The 17,902-nt window shown below is 37.0% G+C and overlaps 2 protein-coding genes across 3 annotated transcripts in view; one reads left to right on the plus strand and one right to left on the minus strand.

Moving 5' to 3' along the window:
* Positions 1 to 595: 595 nt before the first annotated feature.
* stx2b (syntaxin 2b) lies at positions 596 to 4,009 on the minus strand. The gene is made up of 10 exons (XM_033972850.2): positions 3,924 to 4,009; positions 3,755 to 3,826; positions 3,577 to 3,676; positions 3,123 to 3,197; positions 2,954 to 3,027; positions 2,490 to 2,598; positions 1,401 to 1,474; positions 1,181 to 1,318; positions 990 to 1,100; positions 596 to 842 (listed from the first exon to the last, which is right to left on the minus strand). The coding sequence occupies exons 1-10, from the start codon at positions 3,951 to 3,953 to the stop codon at positions 747 to 749; spliced, it is 879 nt and encodes a 292-aa protein (XP_033828741.1). The 5' UTR covers positions 3,954 to 4,009; the 3' UTR covers positions 596 to 746.
* Positions 4,010 to 5,072: 1,063 nt separating this feature from the next.
* adgrd1 (adhesion G protein-coupled receptor D1) overlaps positions 5,073 to 17,902 on the plus strand; it is a 31,496-nt gene continuing 18,666 nt past the window's right edge. Inside the window, exons 1-14 of one of the 2 annotated variants that reach the window (XM_033973388.2) lie at positions 5,259 to 5,428; positions 5,560 to 5,596; positions 5,845 to 5,961; positions 6,692 to 6,790; positions 7,183 to 7,305; positions 7,384 to 7,560; positions 8,726 to 8,983; positions 10,382 to 10,449; positions 10,953 to 11,096; positions 11,665 to 11,715; positions 12,510 to 12,633; positions 13,060 to 13,167; positions 14,737 to 14,812; positions 16,306 to 16,447. In XM_033973388.2, coding sequence (XP_033829279.1) covers positions 5,375 to 5,428; positions 5,560 to 5,596; positions 5,845 to 5,961; positions 6,692 to 6,790; positions 7,183 to 7,305; positions 7,384 to 7,560; positions 8,726 to 8,983; positions 10,382 to 10,449; positions 10,953 to 11,096; positions 11,665 to 11,715; positions 12,510 to 12,633; positions 13,060 to 13,167; positions 14,737 to 14,812; positions 16,306 to 16,447 — 1,578 coding nt within the window. In that variant the 5' untranslated portion in view covers positions 5,259 to 5,374. Of the gene's footprint in view, positions 5,429 to 5,559; positions 5,597 to 5,844; positions 5,962 to 6,691; positions 6,791 to 7,182; positions 7,306 to 7,383; positions 7,561 to 8,725; positions 8,984 to 10,381; positions 10,450 to 10,952; positions 11,097 to 11,664; positions 11,716 to 12,509; positions 12,634 to 13,059; positions 13,168 to 14,736; positions 14,813 to 16,305; positions 16,448 to 17,902 lie in introns of both variants that reach the window. The other variant, XM_055224310.1, reaches the window with a different exon arrangement.

Genomic DNA, 17,902 nt, shown 5'->3' on the forward strand with positions numbered 1-17,902 from the left:
GGCTACTTCGGTCATTACACACATTTTGTTTTCATAAGTTATGGTTTAAAGGTTCAATATTTTTTTTAAAAAGCCCCTTTTTATTCTAATTAAATATTTTAACTAATAATGACAATGCACAGACTTGAAATCATCCCCAATGACATTGTTCAGAAATCCTGAGAATCTTTACTAAATCACCATAAAGCCTATAAAGGTACATTTACTAAGTACTCATCTTAAAACACAAAAATTACTACATTATGTACAGTAATAGATATAGCTATTTTAATTAACCTTGTTATAGATAAAATATATAAGAAGTCAGATGGCATTGGTGGAAAGTGTAACTCTCAGAGGGAGCCCCTTATATTCTACTGTGATGTTGTTTTGACTGGCAAATCTACAACAACTTCATCACTGGGGAAGAAAAGGCTGTTGAGCAATCACTTTGATAATTGACAGGCAATGTTTAAAGGTGCACTACGTAACTTTTCTGGTGGAGGGTTTACCTTTTTTCAAATATGTTTTTGAGCAATAAGCACACCTATAATGTAACAAATGAAAGATAGATCAGTTTAATTTTACACCGTAGAGCATGTACAGTTACATAGTGCACCTTCAAGTAGGCTACATGTGAAAAGGCACTGCAGAATCAAAACTATAAAAAGATGATTAGAAAAGACATTTTTGGCGGATTAAATAAGTATTTCTTCTAATTACATATGTAACACATTATGTTGGTAACTCACACAACCACCATAGTCTTATTGAGGGGGCTTGGTTAGTCCAACAGAAAGACCAACAATTAGAGCAACAATGGCAACCAGGATCAGGAGGACAAATGCAAGGATGATCATTTTCTGTAAAAAATAAATAAATATATATATATATATATCATCTTAAATGTATTGTTTAGAGAGAGAAAGAGAGAGGGAGGGAGGGAGAGATAGATATAAATATAGAATTCAATTGGATGGGTGCTTATGGATTTTAAAAAGTAGACTCACCCTCCTGGACCTCTTCTGGTATCGCACTGCTTTTTTTGTCTCCTCTTTTGCACGACAGATATATTCAGCTGCATTGGCAACATTCTTCTCAATATTGTTCACCATCTCTCCCTTTGATAGACCAAATAAGGAAATCTGATCAACTAACGTATAATCATAAAACTTTGGAATGCACTCAAAAAACATCTTACTTGTGTCTCTACTAGCATGGCCATATCCATAAACATTGTGTGAAGCTCTCTTATGCTTGTCTCCAATCTTATTATGTCCTGATGTCGAGATTCTATTTCATTTAAGGCCTCATGTGTTATTTGTAAATCCATGATGATCTGGAGAATAATACAAGTGAGTATAAGAAAATGTTAGGGAAAAACATAAGTTGTATCTCATTTGCATCGTACTATAACTTACATCAGATGTAAATATAGATGGATTTCCACTTTCTAACATGTCCTCCAGTTCTTCATTTGTGGTCACTCTCCCAGCTAAAATGAATTAAATGAAAATACAGTATATAGTTATATAATGTCATCAGGGCAAACACAAGGTTAGGCAAAACTATTACCTACATAGTTTTTACTAAATAAAAATAAAAAGAGTAATCCAAAAATATCCCTTAGATTGTATCATATCTTCATAGTACTGATATTACATAAATAAAACTAATTCACTCAACTTAGATTTAACTCTGTTTCAAAGTGCCATATTTACATGTAGTCATCCATTGCTTGCTTGTTTTTATTTTGTGGCTAGCTTTCTTAACCAAGATAGGAACAATGTGAGCTACAAAGAAATGCTTGAGTCAAAGAAAAATGGCTGCTTAAAATCTATAAACAGAAGTCTTTCTTTTCCTACTGCCGCCCCCTTCTCTGCCTGCCCTCCCCAGAGAGATAGATCTCTGTGCAGGTGCTGCCACACTCCTCCTTTAGTTTATTCCTTAGAGACACCAAGCCAAACACACAAAAACAGACTATTGTAGGAGATAAATAAATGCATATTGCTACAGGAGACAATAACACGTTCATCTACTAAGGGATTTCTGACATACATAAATGTAAATATTGTAGACATATACCACTCAGGTATCAAATGAACAAGTAAAAAGGAGGTGAATAGTGTTACTGTCACCGAGGCAACACAAACAGAGACAGGCGTCTCTAATATCAGCTCTTTGACTGCACTGAGCTGGGTTTCTCATTAAAGCTGCCACTGGGAAAGAGGGAGAACTGTTCTATACCATTTGGCCTGTCTTTGCTCTGATTGAGTACTGTTTCTAAAGACGGGTTCATGACACATTATTCTTTCTGGTTTTGAATGACTTTGAGAGCTTTTGTGTTGGCTTCTGACCCTCCTGTATCCATATTTTAAAATTAACTTATAAAAAAATATGTTTTTACATTCCATCACACAGGGATAAATTTGACAAAGTAAGATTTTGACTCAGTGTATTGCTCCTATAAGAATAAAAGTGATAAGTATTTTTTATTATTTATGACTTACTTATCTCCAGTTGTCTCTGTATCCGTCCTTTGCTTCTCTCTCTGAAGGACACTTGTGTTTCATTGTACTGGGTCATGACCTCCACAAACTTCCTGGACAGTACAGTGTGCTGAGGGAAAAGCACAACACACCAACGGTACAGTCAAAACAAATTATCCCTTCATCAACATCTTTGACTATTACTGCTTTAACATAGAACTCATAATTTTTTTGCCTTCATATTGGTCAGTCACAATTTTCAAATTAATTTTATATTTTCTTATTAAATTACCATTTAACACAATAAAGTAGTCAACTTTCTGCTTCTAAAGTCGGAATTCTGCTCCAAACCACATGCTTTTAGTGACAGAGAAGTGATTATAGATGGCTGAAACTCTATCTCAATTATGATTTGATTGCAATTGCTCTGCTCTACTTTAATAGTCATATTACAGTTATAAATATCAATGGGACTTTTGTCTGACCTGTGTCTTCTGGATCCTGAAATCAACAGACGACCGGTTCATAGCATCATCTTTGGGCATACTTTGTTCCATAGCTTTAGGGTACAGAGTAGAGCAAGATATATACATTGGCGAACTGTAACAACCATATAATAAACAACTCTATAATCATTTCTGACATATAACTTACTTTTTAGTTTTGTTCTTACAACATTGGCATTGCCTTTAATGTCGTTTGTAAGTGCAGCCAACTGGTCCTTTGTCCCTGTGGACAGAGAAAAAGATTACCTATTGTTTGCTGAAAAAATATATAAATGCAACATCTCTCACAATGACCCCTCCACCTGACTACTGTAAATATTGATTTTAGTGTCCATCATGTAGCTTAGCAACACCTCTTTAGACATATTCCATTGACAATGCAGAAAAATCTTTTCTTTTTTTTTTTACATTCTTTTTATTTCTTGGTGTCAAACAACACATCAAGTTTCTCAAAAGATAATGTGCAACAATGCCCTGCCTGTGTGACTTACTTTGACGATGCTATTGAATTCACAATGTGCAAGCTTTGGAGACAAACTGAATATGCAATAGGACTGCATGTTCATATGTCATTTCAAACTTGTTAAAAATAACACACTTACTGTCATGAGGATTGGGTGCTGAAAGGATAGTGCTGTGAATCTTCCTCACCTCATCCACTTGATAAGAGATTTTATCAATAAGCCCTCTAACTTCCTCCACCTAATCAAACCGACAAAACATCACGGATTCATGTAGGCTACATATTAAACACGTGCAGCGCATAGATACGAGCCTTACCCTTCTGAAAAAGCTCTCCATGAAGCCATCTCTCTCCAATGTGACAACATCCTCGTCTATCTGTGTCCTATTCTGCTCGGGGGAAAACTGCAATTGAGTCACTTTACATTGGCGTAAATAGTTTGGACATTATTATAAACAAATTAAAAAGTTTTAGTGGCTTACTTACTGCGGCCAGTTCAGCCAGCCGATCCTTCATCCCGCCTCTTGTCTCCGCTTAAACTGGTGAAACTGTCAGGTCATGGCGAAAGTCTCCAAAAGCACTGCGCCATCGCTACACCTGTTCATTTATGTGCTGATAAAAGATTTCCACGTTAAAAAAAATATGGACCGCGCAGAAAAACAAAGATAAAACAGTGTTAATTGGGATGTTTCGGTGCTTTGTTAATAGGCCGCACCTTCCGAACGAGAAAGAGGAGATGCGTAATGAGTTACCGGGATACGCCTCTTCTTTCTCTCCTTCCTATTGTCTCCACTTTACTCATGGGAAAAACACACACAAAAAAACAAAATAACAAACAAACGTTTTATCCAAGGCAATGAGCAAGAATGCATGAATGTTCTGGAAAAAAAAAAAAAAACAGAATTAAAGACATCAAGTGACATCCTACACTTGGATAGCCTACACAGACCTACAATGTCCATATTAATACAGATATATTTTATTTGGAATCTTTTACCATTCTAATCCATAGGCTGGTCCCATCCCAAATTCATTTCATTTGTTTATTGTCACACTTCTTGTCACTTTAGGTTAATTTGCCTATGAACAGAGGTCGCCGTATAGGGGCGCTGTTCACTCAAAAAGGCTTCGTCACCTGTAAGAATCATCACTACGCAAATTTAATGTGAACACAAACAAAAAAAGGAAACGCGGGTGTGTGCTGATTTACAAAAACACTTTTTACAGGTCTTTTTTTATTTTGTGTACATCGAATTAAGGGCGATTGGGTCTCAAAAATCTCGTCTCAAAAAATCCCCCAAAACTCCCGCTTGTGCCATAATAACGGTAGACACAGAGAGAGAGGCTTAGAGGCTACTAGGAGATTCTGCGTAATGTACATCGCTACACAGCTGTCGTTCAGTCTCATCAGACCTCCCCAGGATGCCCTAATAATGTGTGTTTTCTTTAATTTAAAACATTATTGGATCACTACTGTAACGCCTGATCTCATTCAGACCCCGTGCAGGCTCCTAGTGCGCACAAATAATGCCATTTACGCACAGCTCTGACGCCCCTCCTCAGAAGATCCAGAAAAATGACATCACGTTTTGGTATTCCCACGTTCATAGCCACAACTTGGAGAGCTCGCCTCTTGCTCAAAGTTTGTGTGCCGTGACCAGGGCTCGCAGGCACATTGTTACATTGTTTCAAACTCATTCAAGAAAAAAAAGTTAAGATCTTTTGATTCTTTGGATTTTACTTCTTCATCATGACAGAAGTCTTTTGTGCTTGATGCTTGAAGAGTATTTTTCCTGTTTTGTGTGAATTTTTTTTTTTTTTTTTTTTTTGACTATACACATGGACTAAGCTTCACTTTGACTTTTTTGGGGGAGATAATGCATTTATTTTCTTGGATTTATCTAAACATAATCAACTGTTAAACATTTCTAAACGTTATGGAACTTCATTTGAAGCTTCACATTTTCACGGCTTTCCTCTCATGTATTAAGGTAAGATTTTTTTATTTTTTATTTCCTTTTAAATATTGCACTGTAATTGTCTAAAATGAATGCTGTCAGCCTTTTTACTTGTGGTCAAAATCATTATTAGATGAGGATTACTGACTGTTTTTTCTTAACAGGTTCATGCTCAAGTGTCACAATGGATGCAGCATCCAGGTATCTTGATAGTGCTTGTCATTGTAGTTATGTGATTCCAGGTTTTGAGTTTGGATATGTACGCCTTATATTATTTTCACTTTATACTTTGTACATTTTATATTGATGTTATGATTTATGATTTACATTATAATTTAATAATAATGTATTCTGTTATCACTATTTAAACATGCTAGTCCCCCAAAGTGCTTTCAATCTTTCAGCCACAGATCTCAGTCATAGTAAAACTGTTTACCCATGAACCATAGGCTTGCAGGTGTTGCGCAGTGCTGCACATTACTGGCCCCTCGATGATGTGAGTGGAATCCATGAGCTGTGGGACCAGATTGGGAAGAGAACAGGTTATGTTAACGGCAGTAACATAAGTAGGTGTTTACATAATCTCACAGTATGTGTTTGTGAATGTGCACTTTCAGACAGAGGAGAGCAAAGAGGCCAATTCATGTTTTCTAGATTAAATGTGGTTCCAATGTAAAAAGTAATGACCAAGAATATTTAGCAGAAAACACTGTATCAAAATGTACAATTTATATTTACCATTGCAGTGGCTGTTTCTCGTTATTTTATTGGGCTGCTGAAAGACTAATGTATTTCTTTGGAAAAAATATCAGAAAATATCTCCATGTACATAGTGTATTACAAAGTGATATACAACATTTAGTATTACTGTTAATCAGTCTATGCACATTTGTGTCAGACGGTTATGTCTTTATGGAAAATTCTGTGTAAGTGTAAGAGGGTATTGTATTTTAAATTAAAGTATATAGAGCTTTGTCCACTGTATCCACACAAATCTGACTATTTTACATGAATAATATGAATTGGTTAAAGCCTAAAATATTTCTCTGGCCCGCCTCGTGTCTATACATGTCTACATTACCTGCCTTGAAGCCATACAAATGTTGGTAGTTGTAGAGGGATCGGGTATGACTTGAGTTTGATGCATGTTTCTTTTCGTGCACCTCCACCGTTCACTTTAAGCATCAGTTCTTCTCATACCTGTGCACCATGTCCCTCCGTTTGTCGTCTTTTCACCTTTCTTTGTGTCTTGTGTCAGTTTAGGTTTGAATCATTGTATGTTATTGTGTTGTCCAGCACTCAGAATCCACAACCACACTGTGCTCCCCTCCTCCCATAACTCTTCTTATGTGTATACCAATGACTCTGCCTACACTAACATTTCTGCGACTGTAGGTGAGCATCCATAACTGTTGCATCATTCACCACTGGCCTCGATTGTCATCACCCTGTATTTTTTCCAGTGTGCGTGTTGTCATTTATCACACCTGTTTAGACTTAAAAACATGATCTTATTAACCGTGCTTGATATTAAATGAAGCAACAGTAAACATATAGAATTGAATTACAAATTTTAGATTCAAATTTTTTATGTTATTGAACAAAATGGCTAACATTATTGAAGTGAAGCTAAAATAAGTAGATTGACAAGTCAGTGCAGAAAAAGGTAGTGCAGCAATATTATCCTATAGGCTTAAAATGTATTGACCTGTATAATTGACTTGAGGTGAAGACATCTGAAGAAAAAGATTACACATATACAATGCAATTTCTCTTATTTCTTGCAGATATTGTTGAAGGAATGGTAAACAAAGGCATATTTTTGAACGGAGATAATGGCGGTACTTTTCTCCACTTTGGAACCTTTCAGAACACCTGCATCAGTGACCCAATGCTGTGTGGCCCAGAGGGTGAGTGCTGACTCATAAAAAGAGTCATTCATGTCAATACTGATTTTTTTGCTTACTGTTGTTTATAATTGTGTGCAGGGATTACCTTCTCCTTTTTCTGGAAAAACCACGAGTCTTCGTCCCGATTTGCCGTTGCGTCTGGAGGAAAAGTTATCTCCAATGGTTTCTCCGTCTACACCAATCCTCACAGAGGATACGTAGAGTTTTACACAAGAGGGAACAACCACAGGTGGAAGGCTGACATCAATGTACCAGGTTAGCTCCAGGAAACTGGACCAAAATATTATTTTCTTCTACATTTATCATAATTATATAATATGGATGGGTGAGAAGGAGTTAGTTGGATTATGTCCCTACCATGTCCTTTCTCCAGCATCCACATATTTATAAAACAAAGAACTATGTCTTAATGTGATTCAAGCTTTTTCAAAGAATAAAATTTACTTAACATAACCCATAGTTTCTAATTTATATAGTAGATGACACAAAAACAACAAAATACAAGAAGAGATAAGAATTCACAAAATAAACAGTAACTTGAACTTGAACTATGAAGGAGTTTGACCACAGCGTAAGATGAAACTAAAACACAAAGCTTGTTTCCTCTTGCTATAAAATGTTTTGACAAAATTGAGTCCAACAAATGAGGCTGTAAGTTAAACAATTACTGCTCAGAGGTTTCTTCTCAAATATCATGTGTAATCAGTCTTTCTCCAGTGCTGAGTTAGGGCAGGTCATTGTGTCATAGCCTGCCTTAAGTCTGCGTCCGGTTACACAAAATCATCTGGTTTTCATATGTGATTGTGACATGCCACAATTCAGGACATTACCTCAAAATGTGTCCATCCTTCTCTTAACACAAATGATGAAATGCTGTGGACCTCAACAATGTTACACAATGTATTGTTCTCAAGGTTTTGTTTAGATTGAGAGAAGAGAGTTGGGATCTGTTTTTAATTTTACTTAATTTAATGTAAAGTATGCTATATATTGTAGATGTTTACCCTCTACTGAAGCAAAGTAACTGAATTTGAGGGGCATGGTAGGATAGTAATTAGCTCTCCTTCCACTTCCATTATAAATTATATTGTTGAATTTTTCTTTCTTATAAAACAATTTTATTTTATTTTTGAATGGCAGAAAGGAAATGCTATCTGTGTTTCTGCAATAGCTGTGACTAACTGGTCATTGCCCAGGGTACACAAACCATCTCAAACTGACAATTGCTTGTTCAAAGCATAAAAAGATGCATTCATATGTAAATCTACTGATTGTACTTTTGTTAACACAGAAGTTGATTGATTGTGCCTAGAAGGAAGTTTTTAAAGACCGGTTCATTTAAGATTTTGACATATGACCCAACCATGACCTGTAAGCAAAACTGAAAAACATGAATAATACTATACTTTTTTTTTTTCAGGTCCCTATTGGACGCACATTCTTTTCACCTGGACTAAAGCAAAAGGTCTGGATGTCTATATAAATGGGACTTTGAATGCTCGGGATGAGGTGGGCAGTGTTTCTGACAACTATGGTGACCCCTATCCTGATCTGGTCATTGGGACTGGCAACGGCAAACCATACGGCCATTATGTGACAGGCGCCTTTGATGAGTTCATTATCTGGGAGCGGGCCCTTTCCCCTAGTGAGATCCTGCTCTACTACAATGCAGCCACAGGTAGGACATTGCGGCCTTCCGCATTTCCTGTTGTTGTGTGAAATCTTATAATGTGAGGAAACAGGGTTAAAAAGCCATTTCCGTACTTTCTGTTTGTAGAAAATGAAGATCTTGAATAATATACCTCCCTGTGTAACCTTTGAAGCAGCAGTGTCATGACCTGTGTGCTCATTAGTGCACAGACTCGCATAGTTCTGCCTTATAAGTATTTTTGCATCATGTGAGTGGTTGGGAACAGAGTAAGCCTATTTTAAATGACATGCAAGGACAATCCCCAAAGTCTGTTTATTTCATTTTTAGATTTATTATTGGACAATCAAATACAGTCATTTAAATTTACGCCTCCAAGACAACCCATGAATTGTTAAAAAAGAAAAAAAATTGAACAACAGCTAATGTAGTATTTTTTCTTGGCATGATATTAGAGTTTCCTTAGTAAATTCATTATAATCACACCATAACAATTCAAAATCGTATCCTCCTTTTTGCCTCTAGCAAGAGCATAACCTCAATGGTAAATGTAATTATTAAGTCAAGCTTTCCATCTAAGCAACAAACAATTGTTTTTACTGTTGCCTGCATCCAATTTTTGTAAGTCTGAGGCTGATTATTCAAATTGCAAAAGGTACATTAAATTAGTCCCTCTCTTGCGGTGTATTTTAAGTTGCTATATTCTTGAGGCTGTTTATTTCTTTAGTTAGTGACTCTTAAATCTGGAAAGGGTTCTTGGTTACTCTGTGATTAAGTGCTATTTAGTTATTTAAAATATAAAAATTGGCCCCGGTACCTCTGATGTAAACCAGCTTTTATTGATAGCTGCATTTGTGCAAACCCCCATCCACTTGTGTGAATTGCCCTGAATATAAACTAAAGAGTCTCACGGACATGAATCTCACCCAAAGTCATAACCCAAAAGCAATATATCCACCAGCCATTACCAGACGCAAATACTATTACTGTTATGGTTACAGAGAAATATTTTTGCCTCTGTAGAGCATACATATAAAACGCTTCATTGAACCAAAGAAGAACAGGACTGTCTTCAGACTGACATGCGTCCATATAAGGCCATTTTAACGTGATCTGCTTTTGCTAAATACTAGCAAAGACATAAAAGTGTATTTTTAACTTGCACAGAAGCACAGCGACACTATATTGAATTGTGGCCTGTCTTAGTTTTTGTGGTTGTAATCCATCTCCTTTACACTACTGGATTCAATCCAGACTTGTAAACCGCTTCAGTCGTAAGCAGATAGATCACAGCTACAGTTTTAGCAGCTTGTCTGCGCATGTCCCGCTAATAATAACTGCACCTCAAAGGCTTTTTATAGCAACATTAATAGCATCTATAATAGCATTTATTAGCCTGTGCTTTTTTTTTTGTTTTTTTTTTTTCAGGTCAAAACATATTTCCTCTCACAACACCAAGTGTCTCTAAGGAAGTTTCCACAACATCGCCAACAGTGGTGAGTTTACCTAGCTAAACATTTTTTTATGTGAAATGAATTTAGGATCAATAAAGTGTAATTAAAAATAGAATATTGCAACCACAATGTTACAAGCTCAGAAAGATGGAAAAGGTACATCAAGGGCATCTAGCATCACAGTTATTTAAAATTCTTCCAGTTTTAAATGTTTTGAGGCTTAGAATTTCCTATGTTGTTTTATTTTATTATAATAATGTATTGTAATGTTGTAATGTTATTGTAAATTAAATATGGGAAACACTGTATTTGTAATTTATGTCCTTTTAAAATGCATTAAGAACCCGTGTGAATATTTCTGCTCTATTCTTACTCTGTGTAGTGAGGAACAGACAGGGAAAGTGAAGACAGCTGTTTAGCACCACACTAAATTGGTCCCTTTAGATCATTGCAGATGAAAAAAAACTCCACACTAAATCATCTATTCAACAAGTATTTCCGAACATAGTCAGACTGAGCTTCCTGTACATGTTGTTGTCCCATAGAGAGCCGCTGAAGTGAGTCCTCCTGGGGTCAGAGGTGAAGATGTCAAAAGTCAAACGGACCAGGACACCATGCCTGTGCTCGGGTTCCTACAGGGACTGCCCAATCGGACCATTTCTCAGAACGCCGCCAACAACCTCACTCAGGTATCAAAGCAAGATGTCAAATGAAACATAATAAGAGAGCACTGAAATGTATTCTTAAAAATCTACACCTGGCAACTATCCAAGTCTTTTATACTGAAATATTTGACCTTATGTGCCTCTTAACACAAATGATGAAGTGCTTTAAATGTCAACAATGTTACACAATGTATGTACAGAATGTTTAGATTGACCCTATAGGGAGTAGAGAGTTTAGTGGGATCTGTTTCTTCATCTAATATATACTATGTAATGTATATGTTTACTCTCTACTGAAATAAAGTAAATCAATTACCAGTATTCTCCTTTCATAGTCCAGAGACCACCACGTTTAACTGATAGGGTGGGATTAATTTAACCTAATGAAAGGATGACGAGTCCATGATTATAGATAAGGTTTATTCTACCAAATAGGATTCTGTATGTTCTTACATTAAAACATTATTAATGGGAAATCAGTCAACACAAGAGTGAATGTATGGTTACGTATTTTACTCCCAGAGACATCGACATGGTTTCTTTATTCATTCTTGATGTTTTATTGCATTGACATATATTTTCTTTCTTTCAGGCGTTTCTCAAAAGTGTAGAAGAAGTGCTGTCCTCTCCTGGGCTGCCAGAGGTAAATGACTTCACTATGTTATTATTATGCAATGTTTAAATCATGCATTTTTGAATCAATCAGTCTTAGGTGGGATTTCCTACTATATTCCTTTCTTCAGATCTTGCATGGTTGTTTTTTATTAAGATCAAACAGAAACAGATGTGCAAAAATGAAAGCTAATAATTTTGGGAAAAGCAAAGCCCCCAACTCCTCAAGTGTCAGTTTTAATCGCCCGTTATCATTTTACTAAAGAGGACATCCAGTACAGCTTGTTAAAACACCCAATTGATCATGTTTATATTATTATTTTGATTGACTAAGGAAGACGCATTTGCCCAACACAAACAACACAAACACTCACATGTGAAGAGCTCTGTTGGCCGCTACGGTGTTGCAGTACTTAACCTCACTATCCAACTCACTTTAAATGCAATACTTGTCACAAACTTGGCGAAGGTAATGGTAGATGATCACTTATGAAAAACAACACATGGATTCAGCCTTTTGCGTTTATTTTACCCCCAGCATAACACAATTAGTTGCTTATTTGGCATACAGTGCTTAGTGCAGTTGTGTTCTTTCTCAAGCGCTTTGTGTATGAAATGTGTTTATAGATTTTAGTGTTTATGGTCAATATTAGTAATAAAACTTGGAGTGGAATCATTTGTATTTGCATTGTATGTCTTTTGGGTCCTCATGGTTTTGTTTTTCAATTTATTTAGTGGTATAGGTATATTAAAAAATGCATTTAAATCAGAAACTATTGCATTTGGTTTACTTTGACTCTAACTTCCTGTGGCTGTGTCAAGCAGCAGTCATCCTCAGTGGTTGGTGGGCTGATAGAGACTGTGGACAGAGTAATGGAGCACATGGCAACCAACCTGGAGCCCGGCCCTAAATCTCTGGTCTCTCTGGGCGGGACGTCTTTTGTTGCAGGTCAGTGTCATGTCACGGTAACAGTTTGCAGTTTGTTTAGACACGCTTCAGGGCTAATAAGATGAAACTTTCAGCTTTTACATCATTAGTTTTCTTATTGGGAGGCCAAACGCACATTCACTAAGCAACAAACCACCTCCATCTGTCCTCCCAAGGGAGCTTTTTTCACTTCTTAGATAATTTATTGATTTTCATGCAAGATTTGTTTTTGCAAATTGGTTAGTTCTTTGGGTGTGATGTTAGGTGATTGTGTTCACAGTAAAACAGTTTAAACAGAACCATTACATATTTTTTGTTAAAGTCATAAAATGGTGCAAAATGAGTCTGTATATAGTTTAGACCTGCTCAAGCCTTATCAACCAGAGGGAGGGGTGCATGGTGTTTGAATGATATTGTATAAATATACCCAATGTCTTACTCCTTCAGATTATTCGCTGATGAAATTCCCCCAAAACTACAACCTCCAGCATTACCGCTTCCCCATTCAAGGCAAAAACTACATCTCAGTGCCCGGCGAGGCTTTCACCATGCAGTGTGAGTGAACATATTACAAATGTCCTCTTAGACCTTTTCAAACTCAACTGTTCTGCAGCTTTTCTAGGTTAAGTGTGAACAGTGTGCCATTAGCCCTGTACTTTTTCTGCCAGGGGGCTGCCTGGAAGTTTTTATTATAAGGCAGTAATTTACAATGCTTAGATTTAAGACTATGAGCACAGACAGTATACAGGAGTGCCATGATGAGGGCCTTTGTTTGTCTTCATGGCCAGCTGTAGAGATCCATGAGTTTAAAGTTGGATGGTACTCTTTTACTCACCGGAAAAAGTAGGAGAAGAGGACATTTGCTTGTATTTTTCTGTCCTATTAAAATTAATGAAGAAGAGTAAAAGTGGTAGACATTACATATGGTACAAAGGATTACTTTATAGCACAAAGTGGGTAAATAAACTATTCTAATAATGAGAATGACGTCTAATAAGGCAAAACTAAAACTAAAACTATTGAAAGTTTTGTTCATGTAAATTAACACAGTGTAACTTTTTTAGAGGTTGGTCCGTCACCATTGAGATGTTATTGCTTTGCCCGGAAGGATTAACTTAAGCTGAACACACAAACATTTAGTCAGATATTTTTTAATTGGAAAAACATGCATTCTTATCGTGAGCGGCGGGTTCACCTCTCCACGGATTTGACCTGCCTGGCGTCACAGTCATTGAGATGGATAAGTAAAATGCCATACTGTGGAAAATTCCAAGCATGTCATAATAACTCCACGGAGATAAGCAGGTGGGAGAACTTCCAGCAGAAATGTTGCACCTTAATCAATCAATATGCATTTTGAGCACATTTAATTCAGTCAAATGCATTTTGTCCATCATTCATCAAGTTTTCTGTTATATCCAGGTCCTAAATTGTTGAATAATGTTACAGAGGTAATCATGGATATCCTATTTTGAGTTTTATAGATACTGTCAACTGAAGCCTGAAGACACAACATGAAACTTTGTAAGAGATTTTAGAACAAGGAAACGTGCAGAACTTTATTGACACAAGTTTAAAAGTGTAAAAGATCTAAAATATAAAAATACAAAAAAAAGGATAAAAAACCCCCAAAAAACAACAGCACTTCACTGTCTTAAAACACGTTCATAATTTTTTCCTGCCAATTTGATTAGAGTGAAAACATATTACAGTCTGCATACCTGTGGGTTGTTTTATGCCCTAATTAGGTGAAGGCGAAGAGTGAACGCTTACATTGCTAATACTTTAAGCTTGACATTTCACCAGCCCTATACAAAGAAGTGAAGTTGTGTTAAAAAAGCTAGGAACCTACTTTTTTAGTTTCAGTGTTTATCCTACATAGCAGAACCATAGGATCACAGGTCAAAACCAGGATTACCTGTTTGAATGGTGAAGTCACAGAAAACCTCAGCTTGGTTTATTCCTCTCTCCTTGGCACCCCTGTGTGACTAAAGGGCTGTGCTATTAGTCTGTCAGGCGGCACGATGGCGTTAATTAACTTCTCCTGTGACCGAGCATTTTAACACATTCCTATCACATTCCTCGCCTCCTGTTCATGATTTTGTCTTTTTTTTTTATTTGCAGCTCAAACTACCATTGTTGGCCTCTTCTATCACAATATGCACAAGTACTACAAAGAAATCAGCCCATTCAAAACAAGGTAAGATCTATGAATTCATAACCCAAGGATGCGTTTTGGTTTAATTGTGCCATGTATAAATTAATTTGATTATTGTGGAATAATTATACATAATACAGAAAATTTTAAAAAGACAGAAATGGGGCTACCAATCTGCGTCATCAGCCTGACCACCACCAATGCTCACACACACACACACACACCCACACACACACACACACCACATTCATACTAGACGATATGGTAAAGTGCCTTGCTTAAGGACACAACAGCAGTTTTGTTACTACCACCCCATATTCCCAGCGGTCTCCCAACCAGGTCCAACCCTGCTTAGCTTCATAACTAGGAGGTTTGGCCGTAAGTACATTGCAGTATTAACACATAAGCTTGTGGGGCATTGTTAAAACTAACACAGTTGCCATTTTGCACCAATGTTCACTCAGTGGTCTCAGGACTTGTCCATGTCTAGATTATGTGAGAGTTTACAGTTTTGATATTAATCTATTTCAACTATATTTATTTATTGATTGACTGATGAAAAAAATGTAAATGTCTCTTTGTACTTCCTGTGCGGTAAATCTGGGCTCTTGCATCCTGAAGTACAGAACAGCTAATGTCCCGGGCCAGCTTATCTGTCCCCCGTCCTATCTGCCATCTCAGCACCCAAAGGCCTGACTGATACACCCTGCTATTAGAGCTGTGTCCTCTGAAGCATGTGTGTCCCTCCAAAACTGACATGTTTATATTGACCCATAGTGACCTGCCCATAATTATGAAACACATTTGATTTTGCACTTATGACTACCACATTTATATAAGTATTTTAGAAACTGGGTTAACAACTTTTAAAAAAATAAATAAGTTCTTAAAACAATTTTAGCACAATTGTTACTTCTTGTATAATAATATATTATATAATATCATATACTATATTTTACACAAGTACATGTTTTCTGCAATATACCTTTACATGATGTGCAATGTTTCTGAATAGTATTGTGTGATTACATGCCACTTTCCTAGTCCACTGCATTATAATAGAGAGGTGATGCTTGTGTGAGGCCTGTGCCACATATCAGAGGATCCTGAAAAAGAACAGATACTACTGCTGACTGTGGAAGTATACTCACAGAAAGCCACTGCTGTTGTACCATGGTTCTATGGCTCATGTGTAAAACCTTTGTGTCTAGGATATGGATGCCAAACAAATTAGCTTTATTTTTATGCCAGTAAGCAGCTCAGTAATTCTGGCCAATGATGAATCAGTTTGGTGTGTGATCAATTTGTAATAGTTGACATTAACTCATGTACAGTGCCCCTTTTGTTCTTGTTTCGTTGCTTTTGGACACACTACTTGTGTAACCAAGTCCTGTGCACATAGATGTAGTTGGAGTAAGGGCTGTAGGCATTTATTCATTCAGTTGATTTGGAGATTTAAATGGAAAGTTTTAAATCATTGTCAACAAAGGAGTTTGTATTTACACTAAATGTATGTTTCATTTGAATGTATGTAGGATCAACAAAGCCACAGATTTCAAAGACCATAAGATCCAAGTCGCAAGTAACCTGATATCCCTAAAAGTGGAGCCATCTCCTGCCCTGTCAATCAACCTTTCTGGAACCCCACTCATCAAAATCGTCCTCACCCACACTCTGGTAAGAATCAGCTTGCATTAAAAACATCAGCGATAACAATCACACACTGAAATACGGATTTAACAGTTTACTTTAATCAAGACTGGCTCTGTCCAATACAAAATATACTCTAGCACAATAAGAGACCACACAACAGTTGCTGTTTTCCTACTGGTATTCTAACTTTTTATATTATACAAAATAAAACCACAACAAGCATGCAAAAAATATCTATATATATTTGATTCTTGAATTTGAACTTGAAAAGTGATTTTCTTTTTCTCAGCACAAGTTGTCCTTTCTTTCCCCATTATTCCTTGTGGTACACATAGGTCTAAACATGTCTTATTTTTGTCAATTCAGATGAATAGAAACCTTACTCCATACATTGCTACATCTCTAACCAGCATTATGGACATCACTGTTTTTCTGACAGTGGCAAGTATAAGCCTACCACACTTTAGTGGCATGAGAGACCAACCTTATCTAAGGGAGAAGTAGGGAACAATTTGCTTGTGGCTCTTGTAGTTGTACAGCCCATATATGAAATCTGACAGCTTCTATTTTGGTGGTCATCCCTTATGCAAGGAGTGTCTATCACTGGCTATGCGCTTACACAGCTGGGTTCTCACAAGCACCAAGTTGAATAAAAAAACACACACTTTGGTTTGCATTAGCTGGTCTGAATTTTCCTTTGTGGAGCATGTGGCCTCCAGAAAGCAAACTGATTATGGACTTTGAAAAACTCTCTATGCTTGGGGGAAGTTTGTAAGAAACAACAATATGCCATTATGAGCAACATATTTTCTCTTTTTTAGTTTATGACAGGGGTTGGGGCAGTTTTCCATGGGAACTCCTTTAATGAGAATCAAGTTTAAAATCTGTGTTGCATTTGGTTTTGTTTTAAAGGCACTATTGTGTGCTTGCTTTTGACAGCCATATGTTTTAGCAAGTGCAGAACAAAACAATGGTAGTGATTTAATCATATAAATGAATGGAGCGCTGTGTTTTAGTCAGTCCATCTGTGGTAATTAAAAGCCAGTTCAAATAATGTTTAGCAAAAGCTGAAGTTAAATCTATCAACTGGACAACACGTTGTAGGAGAGAAGACGTTTCAATGCTCATCCAAGCCGCTTCTTCAGTTCTGTCAGATTGCTGGTAGACACTGTCTTATATCTATCTGAAGGGAGGCGCTAACTGGAGACAATAGCTGTCAGTGTAGTTCCCTTCTCCCTTCAGATAGATGACTTACTGCTGGCAATGCGAACACAGCTTCTGCTCCAGTCATACAGGACAGACCGGACAGCCCTTAGCAAAGGGCCTCAGGCTCCATACTCCCAGAGCACCCCCCCCAAAGGAGACCACAAGGGACATGGTCGAATGATTTCTCCAGCTCCACAAAACACATGTGGACTGGTTGAGAAAACTCCCATGAGCCCTCGAGGACCTGATGGAGAGTATAGAGCTGGTCCAGTG

This window comes from Periophthalmus magnuspinnatus, chromosome 9, assembly GCF_009829125.3.
Source record: "Periophthalmus magnuspinnatus isolate fPerMag1 chromosome 9, fPerMag1.2.pri, whole genome shotgun sequence".
Lineage (NCBI taxonomy): Eukaryota > Metazoa > Chordata > Actinopteri > Gobiiformes > Gobiidae > Periophthalmus > Periophthalmus magnuspinnatus.

What these genes read in the sequence shown, in the direction of transcription:
- stx2b (XM_033972850.2), bottom strand. Translation starts at nt 3,953, where the DNA reads ATGAAGGATCGGCTGGCTGAACTGGCCGCA. An exon ending in TGTAAGAACAAAACTAAAAA is followed by an intron (nt 3,028 to 3,122) that starts GTAAGTTATATG and finishes TGTACCCTAAAG; the next exon opens with CTATGGAACAAAGTATGCCC. An exon ending in ACAGAGACAACTGGAGATAA is followed by an intron (nt 1,475 to 2,489) that starts GTAAGTCATAAA and finishes AATTCATTTTAG; the next exon opens with CTGGGAGAGTGACCACAAAT.